The following is a 23078-nucleotide window of genomic DNA, read 5'->3' on the forward strand; positions in this document are numbered from 1 at the left end:
CAAGCTCTGCTCAGGGCTAACTCAATCCTTAGAGATTTTCTGAAGTGTTTAACTATCTCGGGAGGTGGTCCTACTATTTCTGTGTAGGATGGTATTCTTGGAACACCTAGTAGTCCGATGAATATCGAACACATGCCCTATTCTCTAAGATGTTGATTTATTCCAGTTCCAGAAAGTGCGTTTTCTAATTTAACCCATTGACTAACACCTAGACTAGTGTCAAGTCTATAATCTCTTCGGGATCTAGGTTACGAGGCTTAACGCAACTCACTTTTGGACTTTATTCAAGTGTTTCTTGGCTGCGGAGGTTACCCTGTGGTTCTTGGCATTCTAGTATTCACTTTTGAGAATGCAGTCTATCGTCTACAGGGCGACGGTGACTCCTTTCACGTGGGGAGGCGGAGTGTCCTAGGCACTATTTGTCAGTAACGGGGTGGACTAAGTGCCTGAGTGGTGCAAGTATCTTTTCCAACTACTCTTTTGGTGGTTCTGAGTTTTCTCGATCTAGGTCAAATCTAGAGAGTATAGGGTTCCATCACTCGGAAATTCTAATTTCCTCATTCACTCTTCTCAGCATTGTCTTATCGCAGCTTCCAGGTTTCCGGGATATCTGCTGAGATGCTTAATTCATGGGATTAAGCGTGAATGGATGGTCGTAGTCAATGTCCTTGACTCTTACGACTCGAACTTCTTTGGCAACCGAGGGTGTTAGTTACTATATTGGTTTAACCGGGATGACAATAAATTTCTGATTTGTGGTCATTATAGTAACTCAACCCACAGTGGTTCTCTGGACCCTAGTTCCTATTCTATGGGATAGGATGGAGGGTTTTTCTATGAGGTTCATGGTAGAGCTCATACTTGGGTTAACCACTAATACTTGGTGTACGCAAGCCGTATATAATTGAGGTCGGCAGGATGTTCAGTTGTGCGACTCCACCCCAGACCCACAACCAAACGAGGAATAGGGAGTAGGGAGGAAGCACACATCTTAAATCTTTTTTATCTCAATTACATACCACTCTTATGCATATACTTAGTTAATAGTGGTCAATCCCATGAGTTCTTTCCTATTGATCCACAAACCTGATTGCGAGGTGCTAAGGGTCCTTCTGGGGGATCTACAGAGTGAGTTTTGGGTGGTTATCATCTTCTGGAATACCTGTAGTGTCTTTCGCTTCAGGTCCTATTTGTCTAAGAAAAGGTTGGTTAACAGCGCGCGATACTCTACTTAGGGGAGACAACTGGCGGATCGCATTAGGTTTTATTATTAAGTTCGGAGGAACTTTTATTTGCCGGAATGGCTAGGGTGAAAGCTCTTTTTACACAGTACTAGGAATTTACACATGGTTGCACTAACTCAAACCATGATTAATAGAGGCGTCGAAGTTGGCATACATCGACATGACATAGAATGAGGATCGATAGGGCCATGTGCTGAACGGGCACACAAGTTCTTGGCGTCTCGTGTTTCGTCCATGGTATCACTATCACGGATACTTGAACTGATAGAGTCGATGCAGAACTATAGAGGGTCCTGAGGTTTTGGAATAATGTACTTTTCATGTATGGATTCTCACGAGGCCTCTCTACAATCGCCTAGTATACACCAGTCATGTATAATTAAGGTGGAAAGGACTGTTGACTGAGCGACTCCGCCCTAAATCCACAACCAAACAAGGAATAGGAAATGAGGCAGCATCACTCACTCGAGGTCTATCCATCTTAATTATACATGGATTTAACGTATATACCGAGCCATTATAGCTTTACCTAATGAAATTTGAATTCTTACTACAGTGCTGCGACTTTCGCCTTAACAGGAGAGTAATTGCATTTAGAATTAGTATTCTAATGTTTTCGGTTAGTTATCGGAGATTTGAGAGACGTACCAAACTTTTATCGGGTTCATTGATGCTTTTCCTAGGTATTAGGGTTAGACTCCTCCTGGGTCTTTATCGTTTCTTTCAGTTGGGCAGTCCTTCTTGAAGTGCCCAATCTCACTACATAGGTGGCATACTGGATTGGTCTCCACGTTGGTGGTAGATGTAATGAACTCAACCGGGGTTCTGCAGACACGAGCGGTATGCCCTTTCATGTTGCACCTACCACAAAGGAGTTCTCGATAGATACCATGATGATGGTAGCTACACTTGCTGCAACGGGGAAGGGTCCCTAGGTATGGCCTTCTTAAAGTCAGGAGGGAAGGGTTGTCAGGGGTATTGACTGTCTCAGCTCGTTGCCCTTCGGAAGGTCCTTGAGCCGAGGTACTTACCTCCTCATTCTTGAACTTTCTCTTTAGTGGAGTTGGTTGAGGTTCTCGGGGGGGCTGGGTACGCAGTAGTTGGTTGCTACTGTCCATCACTCACATCGGAATTCCCGATAGGGCTCTTGCTAACATTGGAGTTGTTAGCATTCAGTTGAGCCATGACAGCTGCTATGGCTGCCGAGACAGCAGCTTGGAACGTAGCTTCATCGAATAGGAGAGTCGGTTTCTTGCCAACAGATTGGTTACGTTTCTTCGGAGGCATGATTTTTCCTACACGGAGAGGATCACAAACTGATGAGAGACGATGGTTAACCCTGGGCGTATCTATCCTTACTATAATAGGCATAAATTTTTCCCGTGCCTTGGATAGTGGTTCTTTGAGTGTCGACCTACATCCCTATGATGTAGTCCGGGTTTCAAGGTAGGAGTAAGAGTATCAGAAATCCATAAGATGGGAGTCGTTCATACTAAGTTACCTTTATGCTGGGAAAGGTTCACTCTCCGGATTGGAAAGATCTGAGGGCAGTTCGGAACGAAGACCTCAAGAAGAAAGGCTCATGAAGACTTATGGCTAAACACTCTAAATAAAGGTGTTGGGATCGGCTCTAATCGTATTACTTGCAACGGGAAAAGGCGATTTACCTAACACAAAGCGTGAGTAGTGTAATCACTAACTCACTAAATTATATTCTTTTATGGGTGTGTTAGCGTGACAATAACGAGGAAAAGACACTTCTCGGGTTCTATGTATTGGTTCCCTCTATCTACCTCTTATCCTTGACTGGGACCGGTGTTGGTTCTCTTCGGGTAGTTACCTAGGGTTCTCCTTTCTTGTAGACATACTGAATCTCTACTCCACCTTATTTCCGATTCGAACTTTGAGTGTCATCATTGTATGGTGGACGACTGGAAACCTCAGAAGTTCAGGCGGATTTCCCACTGGTGTCCCTAAAAGATATAGGCACTTGGTGGTTTCAATAGCCTCATCCTAGTTCATTTATTTCCGAGTTGGAAATCTTCTCAATGAACTTCTCCTGGATCTGAATCAATTCCTCTGTAGAACACTGAAGTGGATATGGTTTTCTACCGGGTTCGTGCGAGATTGGAAATGTGTAAAGAATCCTAAGAGATTATTAAAACGTTTCACTGGGTGATCCATATCAAGTCCTGCTACAATTACATAGGGTACACAAATTATATATAGCTTACATCCGATAAACCTTCGAATATGTGATAGTACTCTATATCCACATCCAAACAAGGAAAAGGAAGTAGAGCGAAACCACACATTCTTAGTCTATGGGATCCTTATTATATATAACCTTGGAAGTATACCCTCTGTAATGATAGGTATATCAATAAGGATCTTTTTAGTTTTTCACACAAGGTTATCTATGGATCCTAAAATAACCCTATGGTATTTTAATTACTTGTTTCATTCTTAACTTTTGAATATGATTCTGGGATTAATGTGCGTTTGTTAGTATTCCAAAATACTCCCATAGTATTTTAAACTTTATGTTTGTCTCTAGCATCCCTAGTTGGTAAATTTCAGACCTGTTGCAACACCACTATCACTCCCAAGCACACGTTCATCGCATCTCGAATAAATGTAGTTGATCAGGTTACATTTATTCCAGCTTACGATTACATAACTGCCCAGGCTTGACAGTAATGCTCAACATCCGAAGACTTTTATTCCTGTTCTTCTTGTGATACTTTGTTCGGGTATTTAGATTTTGGATATTCTTATACTTTGGTAAAATATGGTTATATTTTAAGGTATACTACTTGATCAGAGTGTTTTATCCCAATGTATTTATAGGTTGTATATCTTTTATGAATTGATATACTGAGCTCACTATAAACAATGCTCTGATACCAATCTGTCACACCCCAAAACCGGAACAGCGGAAACGTTCTTGGGTGGATGACGTCATGTCAAGTATCGCAACATATGCAGTATAGTAATCAAAGTACAACAACCATTGCATTAATAGTAATAGTTTTACATAATTTACATTTTATAGAGACATCAAAGTATTACAAAAACTAGTATAGATGCAGCTCAGTTCTAGGCTGGCTTCACAAAAGCTCCCGGGGTGTACCTGTCTATTGTTGACCGAAGAATACAAGTTATTTTGAAAGCGAGTATCAGCATTTTTATAAATGTTGGTGAGTTCATAAGTATTTAGTGTTATTTGTGTAACTAAGCATTTTATTCAAAATAACTTTATGAAAAGTAGTAGTTTAGAATCTATGGTGTATTAGCGTCCTTTCCAGAAAATCCTATATTTTCTAAACTAAAACAGTCTTCTACCAAGACCTGATAGAGTTATGTTTTAAAGAGTAATTTTCCCTTAACACTATCATTTCCAAAATATGGTATTTGACTTTGAAGAAAGTAGGAGAATATTACTAGTAAAAATACCAGGGGAAAATAACATATGCCTCAACAGAAAATACTGTTGACTAAGGCAAAAGAAATCATAGACTCCAGGAGAGTATCGAACGAATGATACGCCTGGCTCAGTCTAACAAAAGGAAACACAGACCCCAGACGATATCAAATGAACGATATGGCTAGCAAGTTCTAAAACAAAGAAAACACAGACCCCGGATAGTATCAAATGAACGATACATCTAGCAAGGTCTAAAACAAAGAAACACAGACCCCAGACAGTATAGAATGAACAATACAGCTAGCAAGGTCTAAAACAAAGAAACCCAGACCCCAGACAGTATCAAACGAAAGAAACACAAACCCCAGACAGTATCAAATGAACGATACAGCTAGCAAGGTCTAAAACAAAGGGTAATCCTAAGAGTGTTGTTTCAAGAATATAGTGTTAATTCTCATTACCTTAAGGCCATGAATTATAAGGTAAACGTGGAGATACTCATAACCATACTAATTGACACTAGACTACTTTACGCCCTGCAAGCGTCGGAATAGATGTGACATTTATCACCCCTTGGCTTGGTAGGCTGAGGATTGTAGTTAGCAGTCAAGGTGCGGGAGTGTCAATCCCATATAGATCTATACACACAATGTCCGCTCTCCCTCCAGGAGACTCTAGTTACCAACTTGACGATGGGGAGATCCGTGTCTTGAAGATGCATCTCGTATTTTGAATTCTAATGTCAGTACAAGAAGTAACGATATAGACTCACGAATGAACTGACTCCTTTGGAATTCTCATACTAGAAAGAGTAAATAGAATCTCCTAACTATTCCTATAATAGTTACTAGTGTCTCTGATCTATGAATGGAGAATGGAAAGCTACCCTTGCTACCCAAGGGAAATGAAATGGTCGATGGATCCCTTTATGTCCGTATATGTATACATGATATATAACTAATGTTTAAACGACCTTCGAATGGAAAACCGATACCCACCAGACCACATCCAAACGAGGAAAAGGAAATAGGGAGAACTAGCCTTCCTAAGTATTTTAAACATTATTTATATAACTATACAAGTACAGGCATGCATTTAACGAAGTAAAAGCATAGAAGCATAAAAGAAAACTATGGTAAAACCTTTGGAAAACCTTTAAAAATAAGAATTTACGACTTGATATCATTATGTAAAAAAAGCTTTGAAAACCTTTGAAATCCTTTGAAAAACCTTTGGAAAACCTTTAACAAGAGTTGAAAGCGATATTGTAACATCATAAGCTAGATAAAACAGTTATCAGGCAAAATCTATTTTACTATACAGTTATTAATCACATGTGATTTATATAATAACTGTATAGGTCAACTTGTATCCCCCCCCCCCCTATAAAAGCAGTTAAAATCATTTAAAAGGTTCATTTAGGGGTATGGACCCACCTGCTGTAAGTGGATCGGATGGAGGTGCCGGTTGGGTGCTCAGTGTCAATTAAAGACTTGAACACGCTGAGTGACCTATTAACATATTATGATATATATTTACATACAGTTAGTAATTATAATACTAATTAAACACGTATAAGCATCCTAATGTGCGGAAAACACTTTGGTCAAGTGCTAGGAGGCTAGTGGGTTGAAATAAAGGGGGTGTATGGCCTAGTTAGGGAGTTTACTCTTCAAGAGTAAACTCTTTATGGAGTTCACGACCATAAGACCATATCCCCATGCGTTTACAGTCGTAAACTCATGGGTGGTGTGCTCTTGGATGCTAAAAGGTCTTATATCACTTGTTAAATTAGGCTAGGTTCAAATTTAGGGCATAAGAAAGGGTTAAGGCTCCAAATGGACCACTTAAGGGAGTTCACGGCTATAAACATGGAGTTTATGGCCGTAAACTCTCACTTGGTCATTTCGTTCATGTATTAGGGTCTTAAATGATAGAGTATAAAGTTCTATGCATTTTTCCAAACCATATAGGTAAGTTAGGGCGTCATTTGGCTCATTATTGGAGTTTACGGCCCATGGACCAATTCTTGGGGGGTTTACGGTTGTAAACTCCTAGGTCCTTGGTTTTATTGATGTTTAAAGGCCTTACTTCAATTGTGGTTGATTCTAGACATTTTCCCATGCCATAGGAGGTGTTTAACGGCAAGTTTAATACCTTAAAAGGTGTTCATGGCCCATGAAGAGGGGTTTACGGTCCAAGAGTGTTCTTGGGCCGTAAACTCATATTTACTCCTTGAAATGCAAGGTTTTGGTGTTCTAAGCTCGCATGTGTAAGTCCACAAGTCATATTTAAGCCCTAGGAGTGTTTTAGAAGGGTTATGGGGCTTCAAAACCCCATTTATGGGTGTTTACGGTCCAAGAGTGTTCTTGGGCCGTAAACACATGATTTGGCCCCTATTGGATGTCTTAAACATGAATTTGCATGTTAAATAAGCTACACAACAATTTAGGGTAGATTACTTACTAGTTTGGGGCTTGAAGGAGGTGTTTTTGGATCAAAACCGGCTTTGTAGAGAGAGAGAGAGTAGAGAGAGGGTGGAAAGTTTCCAAATGGAGTCCACTCACTCTTATATAGGGGTTGAGTTTGTGGCTCAGTGGAAATCTACCCAATACTGACGTTAAACGGGGCTTTTGGTCGCACCCAATTAAATGGTCACAATTTGACTTGGGTTGAAACTAAAAATTTTCAAGGGAATATTGAGGGTGTTTCTAATTTGTTCCAACCCTTATGTAGTCATAAAAAGTCCCAATTTAATTAACCAATTCCAAAAAGGTTAACAGACAATTTAATAGAGCGGGTTTTATTAACGGAAGAAGAGGTTAAAATGACAGAACACATTTCGGGTTGTCACAACTTTCAAGACCTGTTACAAGCACTATGAGTTTGTTGTGATGTCATTTGGGTTCACCAATGCCCCAGCAGCGTTCATGGATCTCATAAACAGAGTGTGTAGACCAATGTTGGATCAGTCGGTGATCATTTTTATTAATGATAACCTAGTCTACTCTAAGACCAAGGAGCAGCATGATCAGCATCTGAGGGAGGTATTGGAGACATTGAGAATGGAAAGGTTGTATGCCAAGTTCTCAAAGTATGATTGCTGGCTACGGGAGGTGCAGTTTTTAGGGCACATCATCAACCAGGAGGGCATTTCAGTTGATCCGGATAAGGTTGATGTTGTAATGTAGTGGGAAGTACCGTAGAACGCATTTGAGATTCGTAGCTTCTTGGGTCTAGCGGGGTACTATCGGAGATTCATCCAGGATTTCTCTAAGATCGTTGTGCCTTTGACCCGCTTGACCAAGAAAATGTGACGTTTCAATGGGGCACAGATCAGTAGTTGGCTTTTGAGACCCAAAGATAGAGGCTGTGTGAGGCTTTGATGCTTTGAATAAGGAGAATTGGAAGTTAGAGCGGATACGGGGACAAATTCCTTTGTTCATCTGGAATGGTCATGGTCTCCTGACCCAGTGTGGCCGAGTGTGGGTCCGAGCATCTGGGGGAGTGAGGCAGAAGTTATTGGAGGAGGCGCATAAGTCCAAGTTCTCTATACACCTAGGGGATACAAAAATGTATAAAGACTTAAGGCTAAGTTACTAGTGGCGCTGCATGAAGCGAGAGATCGTCTGGTTTGTGGAGCGGTGCTTGACCTGCCGGAAGGTCAAGGCTGAGCAGTAGCTGACTCATGGCATGGTTCAGCCGCTACTCATTCCCATGTGGAAGTGGGAAGAAATCACTATGGACTTCATCACGAAGTTACCGAGGATGGAGAGGGGTGTGGATGCCATATGGGTCATTGCGGATAGAGTGACAAAGAGTGTCCACTTTATTCCGATCTCTGAGAGCATCTCCGCTGAGAAGTTAGCGAATATTTATGTGCGAGAGGTGGTGGCGAGACACACGATGCCAGTGTCGGTAGTCTCTAATAGAGATGTTCGCTTTACATCTAGATTCTGGAAGAAGTTCCACGAGGAACTGGGCACTCAGCTGCATTTCAGTATGACATACCACCCCGAGAAAGATGGCCAAATTGAGAGGACCATCTATACACTTGAGGATATGCTTCGGGCATGCATGTTGGATTTTGGAGGTAGTTGGGATACACACCTCCCATTGCCATAGTTTTCATACAACAATAGTTATCATGACAGTATCGACCAACCTTTGTTTGAGATATTGTATAGTCAGAGATGTAGGACTCCGATTTGTTGGGGTGAGGTTGGACACCGAGTCATGGGGAGCACCGAAGTATTGCTCAAGACTACCATGTTGATTCAGCAGGTACGCAACCGACTACGAGTCGCAATGAGCCGTCAAAAAATCTATACAGACAGGTAGTGATCGGATCTTGAGTTTTAGGTGGGGGACTTTGTGTTACTGAAAGTGTCCCCATGGAAGGGAGTCATCAAGTTCTGGAAAAGGGGCAAGCTAAGGCCCCGATACATTGGACCGTTCAGGATTTCGGCCCGAGTGGGCAATGTGTCTTACTGCTTGGATCTGCCAGACGATCTTATCTAGATACACAACACCATCCATGTGTCTGAGCTCCGGAAGCGTGTCACAGACAAGGCCGCAATCATTTCTCCAGACGAAATTCAGGTGGACGAGAGCCTGAACTACATTGAGAGGCCTGTTACGATTCTGGATAGAAGGACCAATGTTCTTCGTAACAAGGAAGTGAAACTAGTAAAGGTGCAATTGCAGCACCGAAGGGGATCTGAATGGACATGGGAGCCAGAAGAGGAGATGCGAGATCAATATCCAGACTTATTCGCATCAGCAGACTTCGAGGATGAAGTCTAGTTCAAGTGGGGGAGATTTGTAACACCTGTTCTAGGTATCATTTAATTTTCTTAAGATTTAGGGTTTTATTTTGGAACTCGACGAGTTGGGGAGCTCCAACTCATCGAGTAGAAGTCATTTATAAGGACGCGGGATTTAGATCCTACTCGACGAGTAGGCGTTGTAAAGGAAAACCATAATTTTTAGGGTTTGCACCGTATATAAAGGACTTAATCCACCACTTTTGACCTCCCTTACCACTACATTACCCATAGAAGAAACCCTAGTCGTTCTTTGTTGCTTCCTTGTGCTTGTGAGCTTAAGAAAGTGCTTTTGGTGCCTTTTTGTTGAAGAAGTTTGAAATTTGACCGATTGCGGAGCAATAGATGACCGCTTAGAGCTATGGTGGTGACGAAACACGGTAGAAAACTATCGTAGGGGACGATGGCAGCACGTCATCAGCCAAGAACAGCGGGGGCACAAGACAACAGCAACAGTGGCGCTAACGGTCGACGATAGTGGAACTGGACTCAATGGTTCACGGCTCTGACAACGACGATGGTGGCTGAGAGTAAAGGAAGGAAGTTAGCGGCTGGGAAGCTTATTAGACCGGAGGGTATGGGAGCGAAGCTTCCCTCACTTTTTGTGGGTCATACCCCCCTTTCCCTCACTTCTCTTTCCCTCACCTAAAAGCCAAGGAATGGGTGAGAAGCCCTTCCGTCAATTTTTTTTATTAAATAATTTTTTTTATGATTTATAATTTTTAAATTAATAATAAACATAAAATTTAATTAAAAATAAAAAGCATTTCATTAATTAAAGTAAAAAATTACATTAATCCTAATACTTAGATAAGTAGAAAAATAAAAAAAATAAAAAAAAATCCACAACATAGAAAACATAATTAATATCCTAATTTTATTTAAACCAAAATACGTCACTCGAAATCATCGTCTTCGTCATTTCCCTCATCGTCCTTGTCATCGCCTTGATCGTCTTCATCATTCTCCCCAACATCACTCTCATCGTCGGAATCTTCACTCTCGACGAACATATTAGAATCCTCATCTGATTCGTCAAACAAATCATCGTGATAAAACTCTAACGGGGGCTGAATATGAGCCATATAAATGTGCTCCACCAAATTAGCACGAAGGGCGTGATGAATGTCGTGATTATGTACTTCTCTTATATTCACCCTATACTCTTGTGTACCAATGACTACTCCTTCGAAATTTGGAAAAACTTCATTTTCGTTGTACCAACATATTGCTCTTCCTTCATCTTCAAGAATCATATTATGCAATGTGATACATGCATACATTACATGTTGTAACCTTTTCACGTCATATGACCTTGCCCTGACCGTTAGAACTTGCCAATGTCTCTCAAGTATACCAAATGTTCGCTCCACATCCTTCCTAGGTGACTCTTGCGCCTCTTTAAACTTTTTCCTTTTCTGGTCGTTAGGATATGTAAACGATTTCACAAAAACAGACAAGGGAGGATATATACCACCAGTAAGATAGTATCCATGCTTATATGCTAACCCATTTGCTTGAATAGGTACATCGTGCGACTTTCCAAGGTAGATATCGTTGAATACCAACGACTGGTCTAGCACATTGATGTCATTGTTTGCACCGACTGGACTAAAGAATGCATGCCATATCCAAAGATCATGTGATGTGATAGCCTCTAAAATGATAGTCGACTCTTTGTGGTTGCCTCTCATGTATTGACCACGCCATGCGTTGGGCCATAATGATCAACTCCAATGCATGCAATCGATACTACCTAGCATTCCAGGGATTCCATGCTTGCCTTCATGCACTGTGTACAATTAGTGGATATTGTTGATAGTTGGTTTACGCAAATATCGTTGCCTATAAACCAAACAGATCGCTTTGTAGAACTTGTACACACACTCCCGCACGGTACACTCTGACATTCTAAAATACTCGTCCCATTTGTCTGTGTCTATGTCGTATGCTAGCTGACGAATTGCAGCCGTGCATTTTTTAATGGGAGAGAAACCTTTTCTGCCTTGCATCCATTTTCCATTGGAAATATGGAAAGCGGCCTTCCAAATCGCCAACAATACGTAAGAATAGTTCCTTACTCATCCAGAACCGACGTCGAAACTTTACAGCGTAGATGGCATCATCTGCAAAATAATTTTCTATAAGGCGATCGTGTTCGGCTTCGTGGTTTCTACGCAACAGCGACTTTCTTGGGTAAGATCGTGCACGTGATGTTTCGCCTAGTCGGTTTTGATAGTATGCAACCGTTTTTGCCATGACGGAACCGATAAACTTAGCCTCCTCTACAACCGTCGAATCAGATGATGAAGATGATAACATTTTGAATAATATTTTTTGGAGAGAAATATAGGTTATGGGTTAAAAAAAGATAGAATGTTGTAGTATTTATAGGTTAAGAAAAGGGAAAGAATATATATATATATATATATATATATATATATATATATATATATATATATATATATATATATATATATATATATCGTCGTTTGGAATCAAAAAAAGAAAAAAAATAAACAGCAAATCATGTGAAGAGACAGAGTGTGTGACTCCCTCCCCCCACCTCTTTCCCACGATTCCTTTCCCACGCCCCCGGTGCGGTGCTTCTTCGTGCATGATCATTTCCCGCGACTTCCCCGCTCACCACTCTGTCCGGCCTTAGGGTTAGGGTTTCTTGAGTCGCATGCGTCCAACAGATAGGGAGGGCATCGGGTTTATTATGCCAGCTTATTCTTAAAACTTGCCTCATAGTTACATATTCTATCCCTCCCTCCCAATTATTTTCGATTCAGCTCCATAATGTTACCATATAGCCCTTCCATGACAAATTCTTTTCAACTTAGGTACATAATTTACCATTTAGCCCTCTGCATTCCAAAATCCTTTCATAATAAGTCCAATACTTACTAAACACCCCCTGTCCTCTAAAAATCATTAAAAATAAGTCCTAAAATAACGCTTTAACTCCAAATAATTCAAATTATAACATTCGGCTCCCCAAAACCAACACCCCACTAAATAATATGGATTCAGGGCAACTATTCGTTCATCAATTTTATCTATTTATTTATTTAATAAACAGGATGTTACATGTTCGTCAAAAATAACTTTAACATGTGCACATTTTTTCGAGATTTTTTTAAATTTATTTATTTATTTATTTATTTTTGTGAAGGCACTTCTATTTTCTATATGACTGACTTAATACCTTAAGTCCTTTTTTCCTAAAAAAATTCACACGAAAAAGTTTGCAGGAAAATATAAGTTCACAAAACATCTTGGCCTTATATATATATATATATATATATATATATATATATATATATATATATATATATATATATATATATATATATATATATATGTTCAAATGAGAACCCAAAAATGTTAAGAATCCTAAGAACCATTTTTTTTAAATGTTTTCATAAGGGTATTTTGGACAAATCCAATGTTTATATTGTATTAATCAAAATTTTCAATTCCCTATTTTACAAACTACTTGTCACTTGTCATTGGACCGTCGTCGGACCGCCACCGGAATAACCTTAAATTTAGTGGTATTTTTCTAGTTGTATTCACACCTTAATAAAATAAACATTGTAGTTCTCATTTCTTTGGTAATACTTTTTATTTTTCTAGCTAAAATATACAAAATTTTATTAAAAAAAAATAGAATTATGTCTTGAAAAAAATCAATTTTCTTTGTTCAAAATTGTAGATTTATTTAAAAATATATATCGTGTATAAGAAATATTCACAATTTAAAATATAATATTCACAGTTTAATAAAAGTGATAATTCACTAATACATTAATATTTTAATGCATACATTCATTCATATTTTAACACAAAATGTATATAAAATATATAACTTAAATATTCAACTTAATACAATCCATTTTTAGTTTCACACATAAATTTACAACATAACATTATACAATCCATTATACACTAATTCACATATTTAAAGACATAAACTTAGACTCTCTCACCATGTGACCAACTAACACACGTCACCACCAACCACCCATGCTAACGTCGTAATCACCAATGCTTTCAAACCAAAACTATATATAAAATAATTGATTGACAAGTTAAATACCATATTCATAATTTAATAGAAAATTAGTTCACGTATTCAAAATTCAATACAAAATAATTACAAGAAACTAATACATATTTACATATTTATACACCAAAAAATACGTATTTTAACAAGAAATTAATACAAATATCCATATATCAATCGTTTATTAATACAAAATTCACTAAAAATTCACAACTTAATACAGTTAATTCAAATTTTAATGTAGTCAAATCATAGTTTAAAGACAAAAATCGCAATTTACTACACAAAATTCATAGCTTAACATAGTCAATTCACAGTTTAAACAAAAAATTCATAGATTAATGTAGTTAATTCAAAGTTTAAAGCACAAAAACCACAACTTAATACACACAATTTTTATCTTAATACAATAAATCAACAGTTTAATACACAAAAATTATAAATTCACAACCATATTATCTACTTAAAATTCTTAATACTGTCAATTCACTGTTTAATATACAAAATCCACAGTTTAATACAATAAATTCACAGTTTAATACACAAATTTTGCAGTTTAATGTAACCAACTCATAATTTAAACAGAAAACTCACAGCTTAAATCAGTCAATTTACAGTTTAAAACATAACTATCACAATTTAATAAATAAAACTCACAACTTAATACAATGACGAATTCAAAATTATAACTCACATGTATCTACTTAAATGATGTGACAAAACAAAAATGTTAATTTTTTTTGCTGGTTCACACACATATAATATTAATTTTATTAAGCAAAGATAAGACATGATATAAATACAAGTAATGTCTTATACTGGAAGTGTTTTTATAACTTAGGTGTTGTTTGTTTTTCCGAAGTGAAACTGTCTGAAGTCTGCGGACCACCTCTGCGGCCCTCTGCAGCAGAAGAGGTGGACCAAAGTGCTGCAGACTGTAATGAGAAACATGTTTGTTTTTTTAACATCTGCAGACTGCTGCAGATATTAAAAAAAATTAAAATAAAGTAATTTAATAAACCGAAGATAGTTTTTTAATACCAAAAATTTAATAATAGTAGTTTTAAAACATTGAAATAAAATTCAAACATCCAAATTAGTCTTATAATAACATTTTTAAATAAAATTCATAGAACCAAACTTTAATAATTTTCATTCCATATTTTGCATCAATTGCTCGGCAATTTCATCCCGTAACTGGGTCATATATTCACGTTCCGCTGCAGTACCATGTGTTGGAATCTCATCTTCATCGTTATCAACGACTGCATTGTTATTCCGAACCGAGAAATTTGGTTCATCATATCGTGCAAAAAACTCATCACGTAGTCCCTCTCTTCTTATAAAATTATGAAGCGCAAAACATGTTAGGGTTATGTTTCGTTGTGTAACCAATGAGAATGGTGCCATTCTCTTCAATATAGGGAATCGTGCTTTCAAGACACCAAAAGCCCGCTTAATGACATTCCGAAGTTTTGCATGTGCATGGTTAAATTTTTCTTTATTCGTTAATGCACGTCTTCGACGGAAATCTCCAAGCCAATACCTTACATTACGGTACGGTGCCATAAAACCTCGAATGTTTGCATAGGCGGCATCACAAAGATAATATTTATCTGTAAAAAAGCAAAAAAAAAAGTCATTTAATTTTCAAGCTAAGATAAAACTATTTAAATAACCATAAATTTACCTGGGGGTGGGAGCGGGAATGGTGCATGTGGATTTGCTAATGCTTCTGATAAAATTCTAGAAGCGTGTGCTATCCCTTCCCAACCGGCCACAACAAACGTAAACATCATGTTGAAGTCACATATTGCCAATACGTTTTGGTAGCAATCGCCTTTTCCCCTACTTCTATATAAATCCCGTTTGTTTGCAGGGACAACAGCATGTATCAAAGTGCCATCAAGTGCACCAACTGCTCCCTTGAACACCCGTCGTAGCCTCCTATTATGTCCCGGAATGTTTGGATTCGGATTAAAAGAAGTTGGCACTATAATGTCATGTGCGAAAAGCAACATTTTGTCCAACACTTCATGAAAAAACTTATGAATTGTTTGCTTTGAGTGTTGAAATCTCCGCTTGATAATCACATAACGTTGGTTATGACCGATCATTATAAAAAACATAGCCATCTTCTCCTCAACCGACACATGTTTGCTATCCTTTAACGCGTAGTGTACTCTAAAATGAGCACATAGCCGAACAAATGATTCACGGGACATACGTATCACTTCAAGACATTGTAGAGGATTACGGTGAAGTAACTCTAACGTAAATTCATGTCCCGTCATTTCTGAATCGTTGTCCCGCACTCGTTTGACACCTCTCTTCCAAAAGTAGCGGACGTACAAGTACATAAGAATTATGAGTAATATCTTTTTGTCGTGATCCATTACAAACCTATTAATCAACAAAACATAACATAACATAAGATAAAAACATAACATAAATCTCAAGTACAAAAAAATATAAAATAAATTTCAAGTGCCAAAAAACATAACATAAATTTCAAGTACCAAAAAACATAACATAAATTTCAAGTACCAAATAACATAACATAAATCTCAAGTACCAAATACTAAAAATAACATTCAAGTAGAAATAACCAAAAAACATAACCATATAGTTCCAAAACATGCAATTAAAACCTAAACAACTCAAACATATAAAGTTAACGAACGATCTTTCCATCCTTTAAAACTCCCAAACTTGTAGCTGTCATCTCGATCCATTCTCTTAATATTCGTGGATCATTAGGCAAATTTACCCACATCTCTCTCATATTCATGGTCCCTCCAAAAATGTGATACGCAGCAAATCGTAGAGGGTATATTGGGTCTAACTCGAGCAACTCAAGCTTCTCTAAACATTGGGGAATTGTTGGCCCTTGAGTCAAATGACGTAGAGCTTTTTGCATCTCCAATGCTAAATCATCAGCAGTAATAGAAGCTTTAGGCGAGGCAGAAGAAGGTGGATCAGGTGAGGCACTAGGAGCTCGAGGTCTAAGAGTTGAGGGTTTGGCCCTTTTGTTGGGGTTACCAGAAGGTGAAGCAGCAGAAGGTGAAGGCTGAGTAAAATGCTCACTAGTATGATTGGAAAAGAAATCATCCCCATCTATGTTAATAGAAGGGGCGTCCATAAGATGTAGTGGTGCGACATGGAAAGAAGATGATCCATGTCCCGATGGTGTTTGGGATGTGGCATAACGGAGATTACCAGATGCATTGTTTCCATCAAAGAGTTCTGCACAAAGCTCTGGAAACAATAATGGGACGGTTTTCAAAGAAGCGGCTTTCGGATGTCCCTAAACGCAATCAATGCAACAAAAGTAATATAAGAATTGGCAACTATATAAACAAAATACATATAAATATGTGTGCGTGTATATATACCTTTTTAAAGTCCTCCCACTCCTCATTTGTTAAATTAAAAGTATTTGTTTGGGGATTGTAAAGGTTTCCAGTTTTATTTTTTAACTATAACCATCCTGTGTATTTGGCTTTAAGGTTATCATAGGCGTTTTTTAATTGTCGATGACTCAAATCCACGCCATACTTTTCCTTAATGGTTGTTCCTAACTTGTACCATGATTGTTTGTGCAAACTCAAACCTTTTCTACCCACGGTTTGTACTTCTTCAATACAAGTGAGCAATAAGCATTTTGTTTGCTCATTGGTCCATGTATGTTTATCTCCCATCGCTAATAACAAAAAAATATAGAATACATACTTTAGCAAAAAAGATTAATCATATTTCAACATAATCAACAAATACGTTTAGCATATTCAACAATTTAAGCACAAACTTGCAAAGAAGCATAAACTTGATCTCCATTCAAGAAATACAAGTGATAACAATTCAACAAATAAGTTTAAAAAAATCATTTGAGCTAATGATTTCAGCATATAAACTAGTATACGAGTTTATGATTTCAGCATATAAGTATATGATTTCAGCAAGGATTATGATTTCACCCAACATTCATAACAATTCAACACAAAAATTCATGAACCTAAACATAAATCATGGCTCTAATTAAAGAACAAAACACAAACTCCTAGAATTATAACAAAGCACTAAAGCAGAATTTTAACTCAATTTATGCTTGCAATATTTCTAACTTCTAGAATTATAACAAAACACAAACTTCTCTCTATGGTGGATCTGTTAAAAAAAAGCCAATTATGCCCTTATGAAACCATTAAAATCATGAGATTATCATCTTATTTCACAGCTTCTTTCTTCAATCTTATTTCACATCTTCAATTTTATTTCACACTTTCAAAGTCAATTAAGAAATCTGGAAAGAAAAAAAAAAAAAAAAAAACAAACCTGTGTGATGTGATGTTGAAGACGAAGGCAGATGGAGGATGGGGCAGTGAAATCGGTGACCACCAGCAGCAGTAGGCGGTGAGCAGCAGCAGTGAGCGGCGAGCAGCAGCAGCGACCGGTGAGCAGCAGCGAGCGGTGACCGGCAGCGATTTCTTCCGGTCTTCAACAGATTCGACGCCAAGAGAGAACGAAGGAGTTGCGGCTATGCTTTTGTCTGTGTCTTTTTTTGTTATTAGGTTTAGAAGTGCTGAGAAGAGGCAAGCCCAATGATGCGTGGGGAAGAGGACGGGAAGAGGTTTTTGAGCCCGAAGCCTTTTAAAAATCAAACTGCTGCGAATTTAAAAGTGATGCGCGTGTGCTGCGCCGCGCAGCACTAAGCGGTTAGAAGAGGATTTTTTAAAAAAACAAACACAACCTTAAAAAAAAACAAAAAAAAAAACAGCTATTTGTGATTTTTAATATAAAGCATTGATACTTTAACCAATCAATTCACAAAAAAAAAATTTACATTATATATAAAAGTTAAATTTAATAAACCAGATAGATTTACCGTACACTAAATAAATTATCAAATAAATTTACACTATATTATATAAAATGATGGAAGAAAAAAAAAACAAATGAAATGTTTACTAATTTCTTAAAGGGAAAACTACAATAAAGCCCCTACATATTGACTTCATAATCGATTTAATCATTATATTTTTTTTTTATTTAATTAAGTCCTAAATACCGGTAATCGTATTCAATTTAACCCTTTGACCCGGTCAACAGGTCATCCAACTTTCAAAAATTACATTTTTGGCTCAGATTTTAAAATTTATTACAAATTTGGTCCAAAATTTACAATTTTGGCCCAGATTTTAAATTTTTTTATAAATTTGGTCCAAAATTTACCTTTTTTGCCCAAATTTTAGAATTTTATTATGAATTCATCCTAACTTTAGTTTTTTTTACAACTTCTTTTCTCAAAATCTGTTTCTAATATGTTTTTTCTTTATAAACTCATATTTATACCAAAAAAAAACATATTTTCACATAAAAATCTTATTTTTTCTATATAAAAACGTTTTTTAAAAAGTTTTTTGTATATAAAATATCTAGTTATAAAAATAGGTTTGGATTATTTGTGTGATATCTCTTAAAAAATCAATTAAGAAACTAAAAGTAACCCTAAATTATAAAAACAGGTTTGGATTATTTGTTCTTTAATCACATTTATATGAAAGTTTAAACTAGTTACATTATACATGAAAGTTTAAAATATATATAATATAATAATATTATATTTTATTCGTAAGATTTTTTTAAGAAAAAAGTTAAAATCATAATTTTGATATATTTTTTATAACTTTTTAATAAATATATTATCTAAATAAAACATATTCATTCATAGCACGTGTCCGATCTATGTTGTGATTTTTTATTGCCAATCAACCTCTTCATACTTGGATTATTTATAATCTTGTATTTTCTTTATTTTTTTAATGTCTATTATATGAAATACCGGTTGCAATTTATTATCGATAAACATGTTTTTATGAAAGTGAGAAATGACCAAAAATACAATAACAACATAAATATATAAAATATTACAACCATCAATAACATAATAGAATACTTTAACTAAAGTTTTAAAGAATTTACACATGAATTTGGTTTAAAAAAAATACTCAAAGACCTAAAACATGCTTAAGTTGAGCTTCACAAGGAAAGTATCACAACCTACTCAAAAACATGATGTCGAATTTTTTAATAAAATGGTTTTTTTTTCTATGAACTACAATTAAGAACTGATATTATTTTTCCTGTAAATGTGATTAAAGAACAAATAAATAATATTAAAATGAGTGTAACTAGTTTTTGACAAACTATAATTTAAAGTTACTTTTAATTTTTTAATTGATTTTTTAAGAGAAATCACATAAATAATCCAAATCTATTTTTATAAGTAGATATTTAATATACAAAAACTTTTTAAAAAGAGTTTTTATGTAGGAAAAATAATATTTTTATGTGAAAGTATGTTTTTTTGTATAAATATAAGTTTATAAAGAAAAAGCATATTAGAAACAAATTTTTGAGAAAAAACGTTGTAAAAAAAACTAAAATGAGGATGAATTCATGATAAAATTCTAAAATTTGGACAAAAAGGGTAAATGTTGGATCAAATTGGTAAAAAAAACTTAAAATCTGGGCCAAAAGTGTAAATTTTGGACCAAATTTGTAATAAATTTAGAAATCTAGGCCAAAAATATAATTTTTAAAAGTTGGATGACCTGTTGACCGGGTCAAAGGGTTAAATTGAATACGATTACCGGTATTTGGGACTTAATTGAATAAAAAATATATATAAGGACTAAATCGATTATGAGGCCAATATGTAGGGACTTTATTGCAGTTTTCCCTTTCTTAAAAATAAAAGTTTGGTACTTAAAATTGAAAAGGTGAATTGCAATCTCAGTTAGTCTAAGGGGTATGGTCACACCCAACCTACCGAAAAAAATGATATTACCTTATCGTCATGTCAGCTCCACTACAAAGCTACTAACCATTGGAAATGGTTACCACTCCCATCATTTTTTTTGTGACAATATTAGAATAAATTTAAAAAATAATTCAAATAAAACACACATTAAAAACTTTAAATTAAAACGCATTCCATTAATTTTAAAACACACAAATTTAAATCCTAAATTACTTAAAAAAACAAAAAAAAAAAAAAAACAACATAACAACTAAAACATAAATATTAGAACCTAATCGTCATATTTAGCAGGGACACATTGTTGGATTTTCAGAAATGTCGCAAGATTTTCGGGGTCGAGATCCGGTTGAGACTTCGTGTTTATGATTTAAAGATTGGCAAGAGCAATTTTTTGGCGACGAGCTTCCTCCGTTGATTGATATTTTTTTTCTAGAAAACTTAAAGTTTTATCTATGGACTCCACAAGCTCTCCGTCGCTAGTTGTGGTTGCTTTCCCGCTTGAAGACGCTGCCCATTTTGCTTTGTCCCTTCCCGGTGGTCGACAGAGTTGCACTTCAAGTGGACCCTCTCCCTCGGCAACATCGACATTATCATTGAGGTCCAACCCAAAACCCGCGTTTGAATCAGAAGTCCTTGGTCTTTTGTTGGAGCCAGTAGTCGAGTCCGAATGTGATGTCTCTAGATTAAGGACCCATTTTGGACCTTGACGGCAGACTTCCCACGCCTTTTGGTGACCAAATGGTTTACTGGTGTTGGTCACTTTGAACTGGTAGCACGTGGTTGATAAAATGTTGAAATATTTGGAGCCACTTCTATGCATATTTATTAGATTTTCAAATATTCCATTAAACTTTGTGCAAATCGTGCGAACATTATGCCATTTTCTGTTGACTACGTCGTACGACCGATCCGTTTTCCTTCCAGGTAGTGTGTGAAAGTGGTCCAAAACACGATTCCAGAAACTTCTCCAGATTGCGTGTTGCCTCTTCTCGAGTCACAAGATATGAAAATCCAAGCTTTTACTAAAGCTTATTCCTCTTCTTCATTCCAAGTCGTTGCTTTCTTTTTCCCTTTTTCCTTTTGGTTGCCTTCTTCGAGATGGTTGTGGTGTTTTTTGGACCAGTTTGTCGTCGTTGTCGAGGTTAACGGTTTGGGATTGAATAATGGGACTTGAGATGATTGTATTTTGAATTGGGGAGAAGTTTGTTGTTGAAAACCTTGGAATTGGGGAATAAATTGAGCTTCAATGAATTGTTGTTATAGTCATTGTTGTTGGAAGAATTGTGGGTTGTATGGAAGATTAGTGAATAAAGGTTGTTGGATTGACGAATTCAACAATTGCATATATGTTTGATAATCACTTGGAGTGTTTGGGGTGTTTGGAGTGAGTGAAGTATTTTGGTTTGAAAACATTTTTTTGAAGAAAAGAGAAAGAAAGCGGGAGAATTTTTTGATTTAGAAGTGTAAAATGAAGATTTTAAGTGTAGTGTGTGTGTGTGTGTGTGTGTCTATATATATATATATATATATATATATATATATATATATATATATATATATGTATGACAACCCGAAGTTGTTCCATCGCCATAACCCGTTCCGTCCGTAAAACTCGTCATTAGCAAATTGATTCGATTTGGTTTTTGGATTAGGTCAATTAATGTAGGACTTTTATTTTGACCTCGTAAGTATCCAAACACGTTATAACGCAAGTAAACGCCCCAAACTAGTAATTAGAAAAAATTTAGTTCTACCATATCGGGTTACGACAACTTAATCGGGTGCGACCAAAAGCCTCGGTTAACGTCAGTATCAGGCAGAATTCCACCATGTCTTAAATCCAAATCATATTTAAAGTTATTTAAGCCTCATTTGAAGCCTTTTCACTCTCTCTCTCTAACCTCTCTCCTCAAATCCAACTTCTTGATCCAAAATCACTCATTTCAAGCTTCAAATCACCAAGGTAACTATCCTAGCTTCTAGTATAACATCTTTAGCCTTCAATTTCGTGTTCAAATCATGGAATAGGACCATAAACATGTGTTTACACCCCTGGAATAGCCTTAGTCCGTGAACACATGCAAATGGGGTTTTTGAGCCTTAAAACCCTTCCAAACCACTATTGGAGCTTAGATATGGCTTAAGGACTTATTGGATTGGACTTAGAACACCTTAAACTCATCATTTAGGGAGTAAACATGAGTTTACTGCCCAAGAACATGCTTGGTCCGTAAACACCCTTTCATGGGTAGTAAACTCCTTTTTAGGTGTTAAAATGCCATTTACACACCTCCTAAGCCTTGAACTAATAACTAGAAGCAACCACAAACAAGTTAGGGGCCTTAAACTTAATAAAAACCACTTCATGAGGAGTTCACGACCGTAAACCCCCCCCCCCCAAGAATGGGTTCCTGGGCCGTAAACTCCTATATCTTGGTCAAAGTGTGCCCTAAATTCACCCCATGGCTTGTAAATGAGTTTAAATCACATGTGATTAACCTATGACCATCAAAGCACATAAGGATTGAGTGGGTAAGAGTTTACGGCCGTAAACTCCTATTTTACTGCTGTAAACGCATCAAATGGTCCATATGATTGATCAAATCCCTTTCTAATGCCCTAGAACCAAATCTAGCATCACCCCTAAAATGATATAAAGCCATTAGGCACTCTAGAGCACCCCGCC

General features: G+C 36.7%; 2 protein-coding genes across 2 annotated transcripts; both read right to left on the reverse strand.

Annotated features, from left to right (window-relative positions):
- Nucleotides 1-10393: 10393 nt before the first annotated feature.
- LOC145029663 (uncharacterized) lies at nucleotides 10394-11191 on the reverse strand. Its single transcript, XM_078978157.1, has one exon. It carries the CDS (start codon nucleotides 11189-11191, stop codon nucleotides 10394-10396), a length of 798 nt encoding a protein of 265 aa, XP_078834283.1.
- A 3530-nt stretch (nucleotides 11192-14721) lies between these two features.
- LOC145029664 (uncharacterized) lies at nucleotides 14722-15863 on the reverse strand. The gene is made up of 2 exons (XM_078978158.1): nucleotides 15260-15863; nucleotides 14722-15185 (listed from the first exon to the last, which is right to left on the reverse strand). Exons 1-2 carry the CDS (start codon nucleotides 15861-15863, stop codon nucleotides 14722-14724), a joined length of 1068 nt encoding a protein of 355 aa, XP_078834284.1.
- Nucleotides 15864-23078: the final 7215 nt, after the last annotated feature.

Source organism: Lactuca saligna, chromosome 2 (assembly GCF_052625555.1).
Source record: "Lactuca saligna cultivar CGN05327 chromosome 2, ASM5262555v1, whole genome shotgun sequence".
Classification (NCBI taxonomy): Eukaryota; Viridiplantae; Streptophyta; class Magnoliopsida; order Asterales; family Asteraceae; genus Lactuca; species Lactuca saligna.

Bases quoted from the DNA above. Each gene is read 5' to 3' on its own strand.
- LOC145029663 (XM_078978157.1), bottom strand. From the start codon at position 11,191: ATGAGAGGCAACCACAAAGAGTCGACTATCATTTTAGAGGCTATCACA.
- LOC145029664 (XM_078978158.1), bottom strand. From the start codon at position 15,863: ATGACGGGACATGAATTTACGTTAGAGTTACTTCACCGTAATCCTCTA. The intron at 15,186-15,259 runs GTAAATTTATGG...GCTTTTTTACAG, and splicing joins ATTCCCGCTCCCACCCCCAG to ATAAATATTATCTTTGTGAT.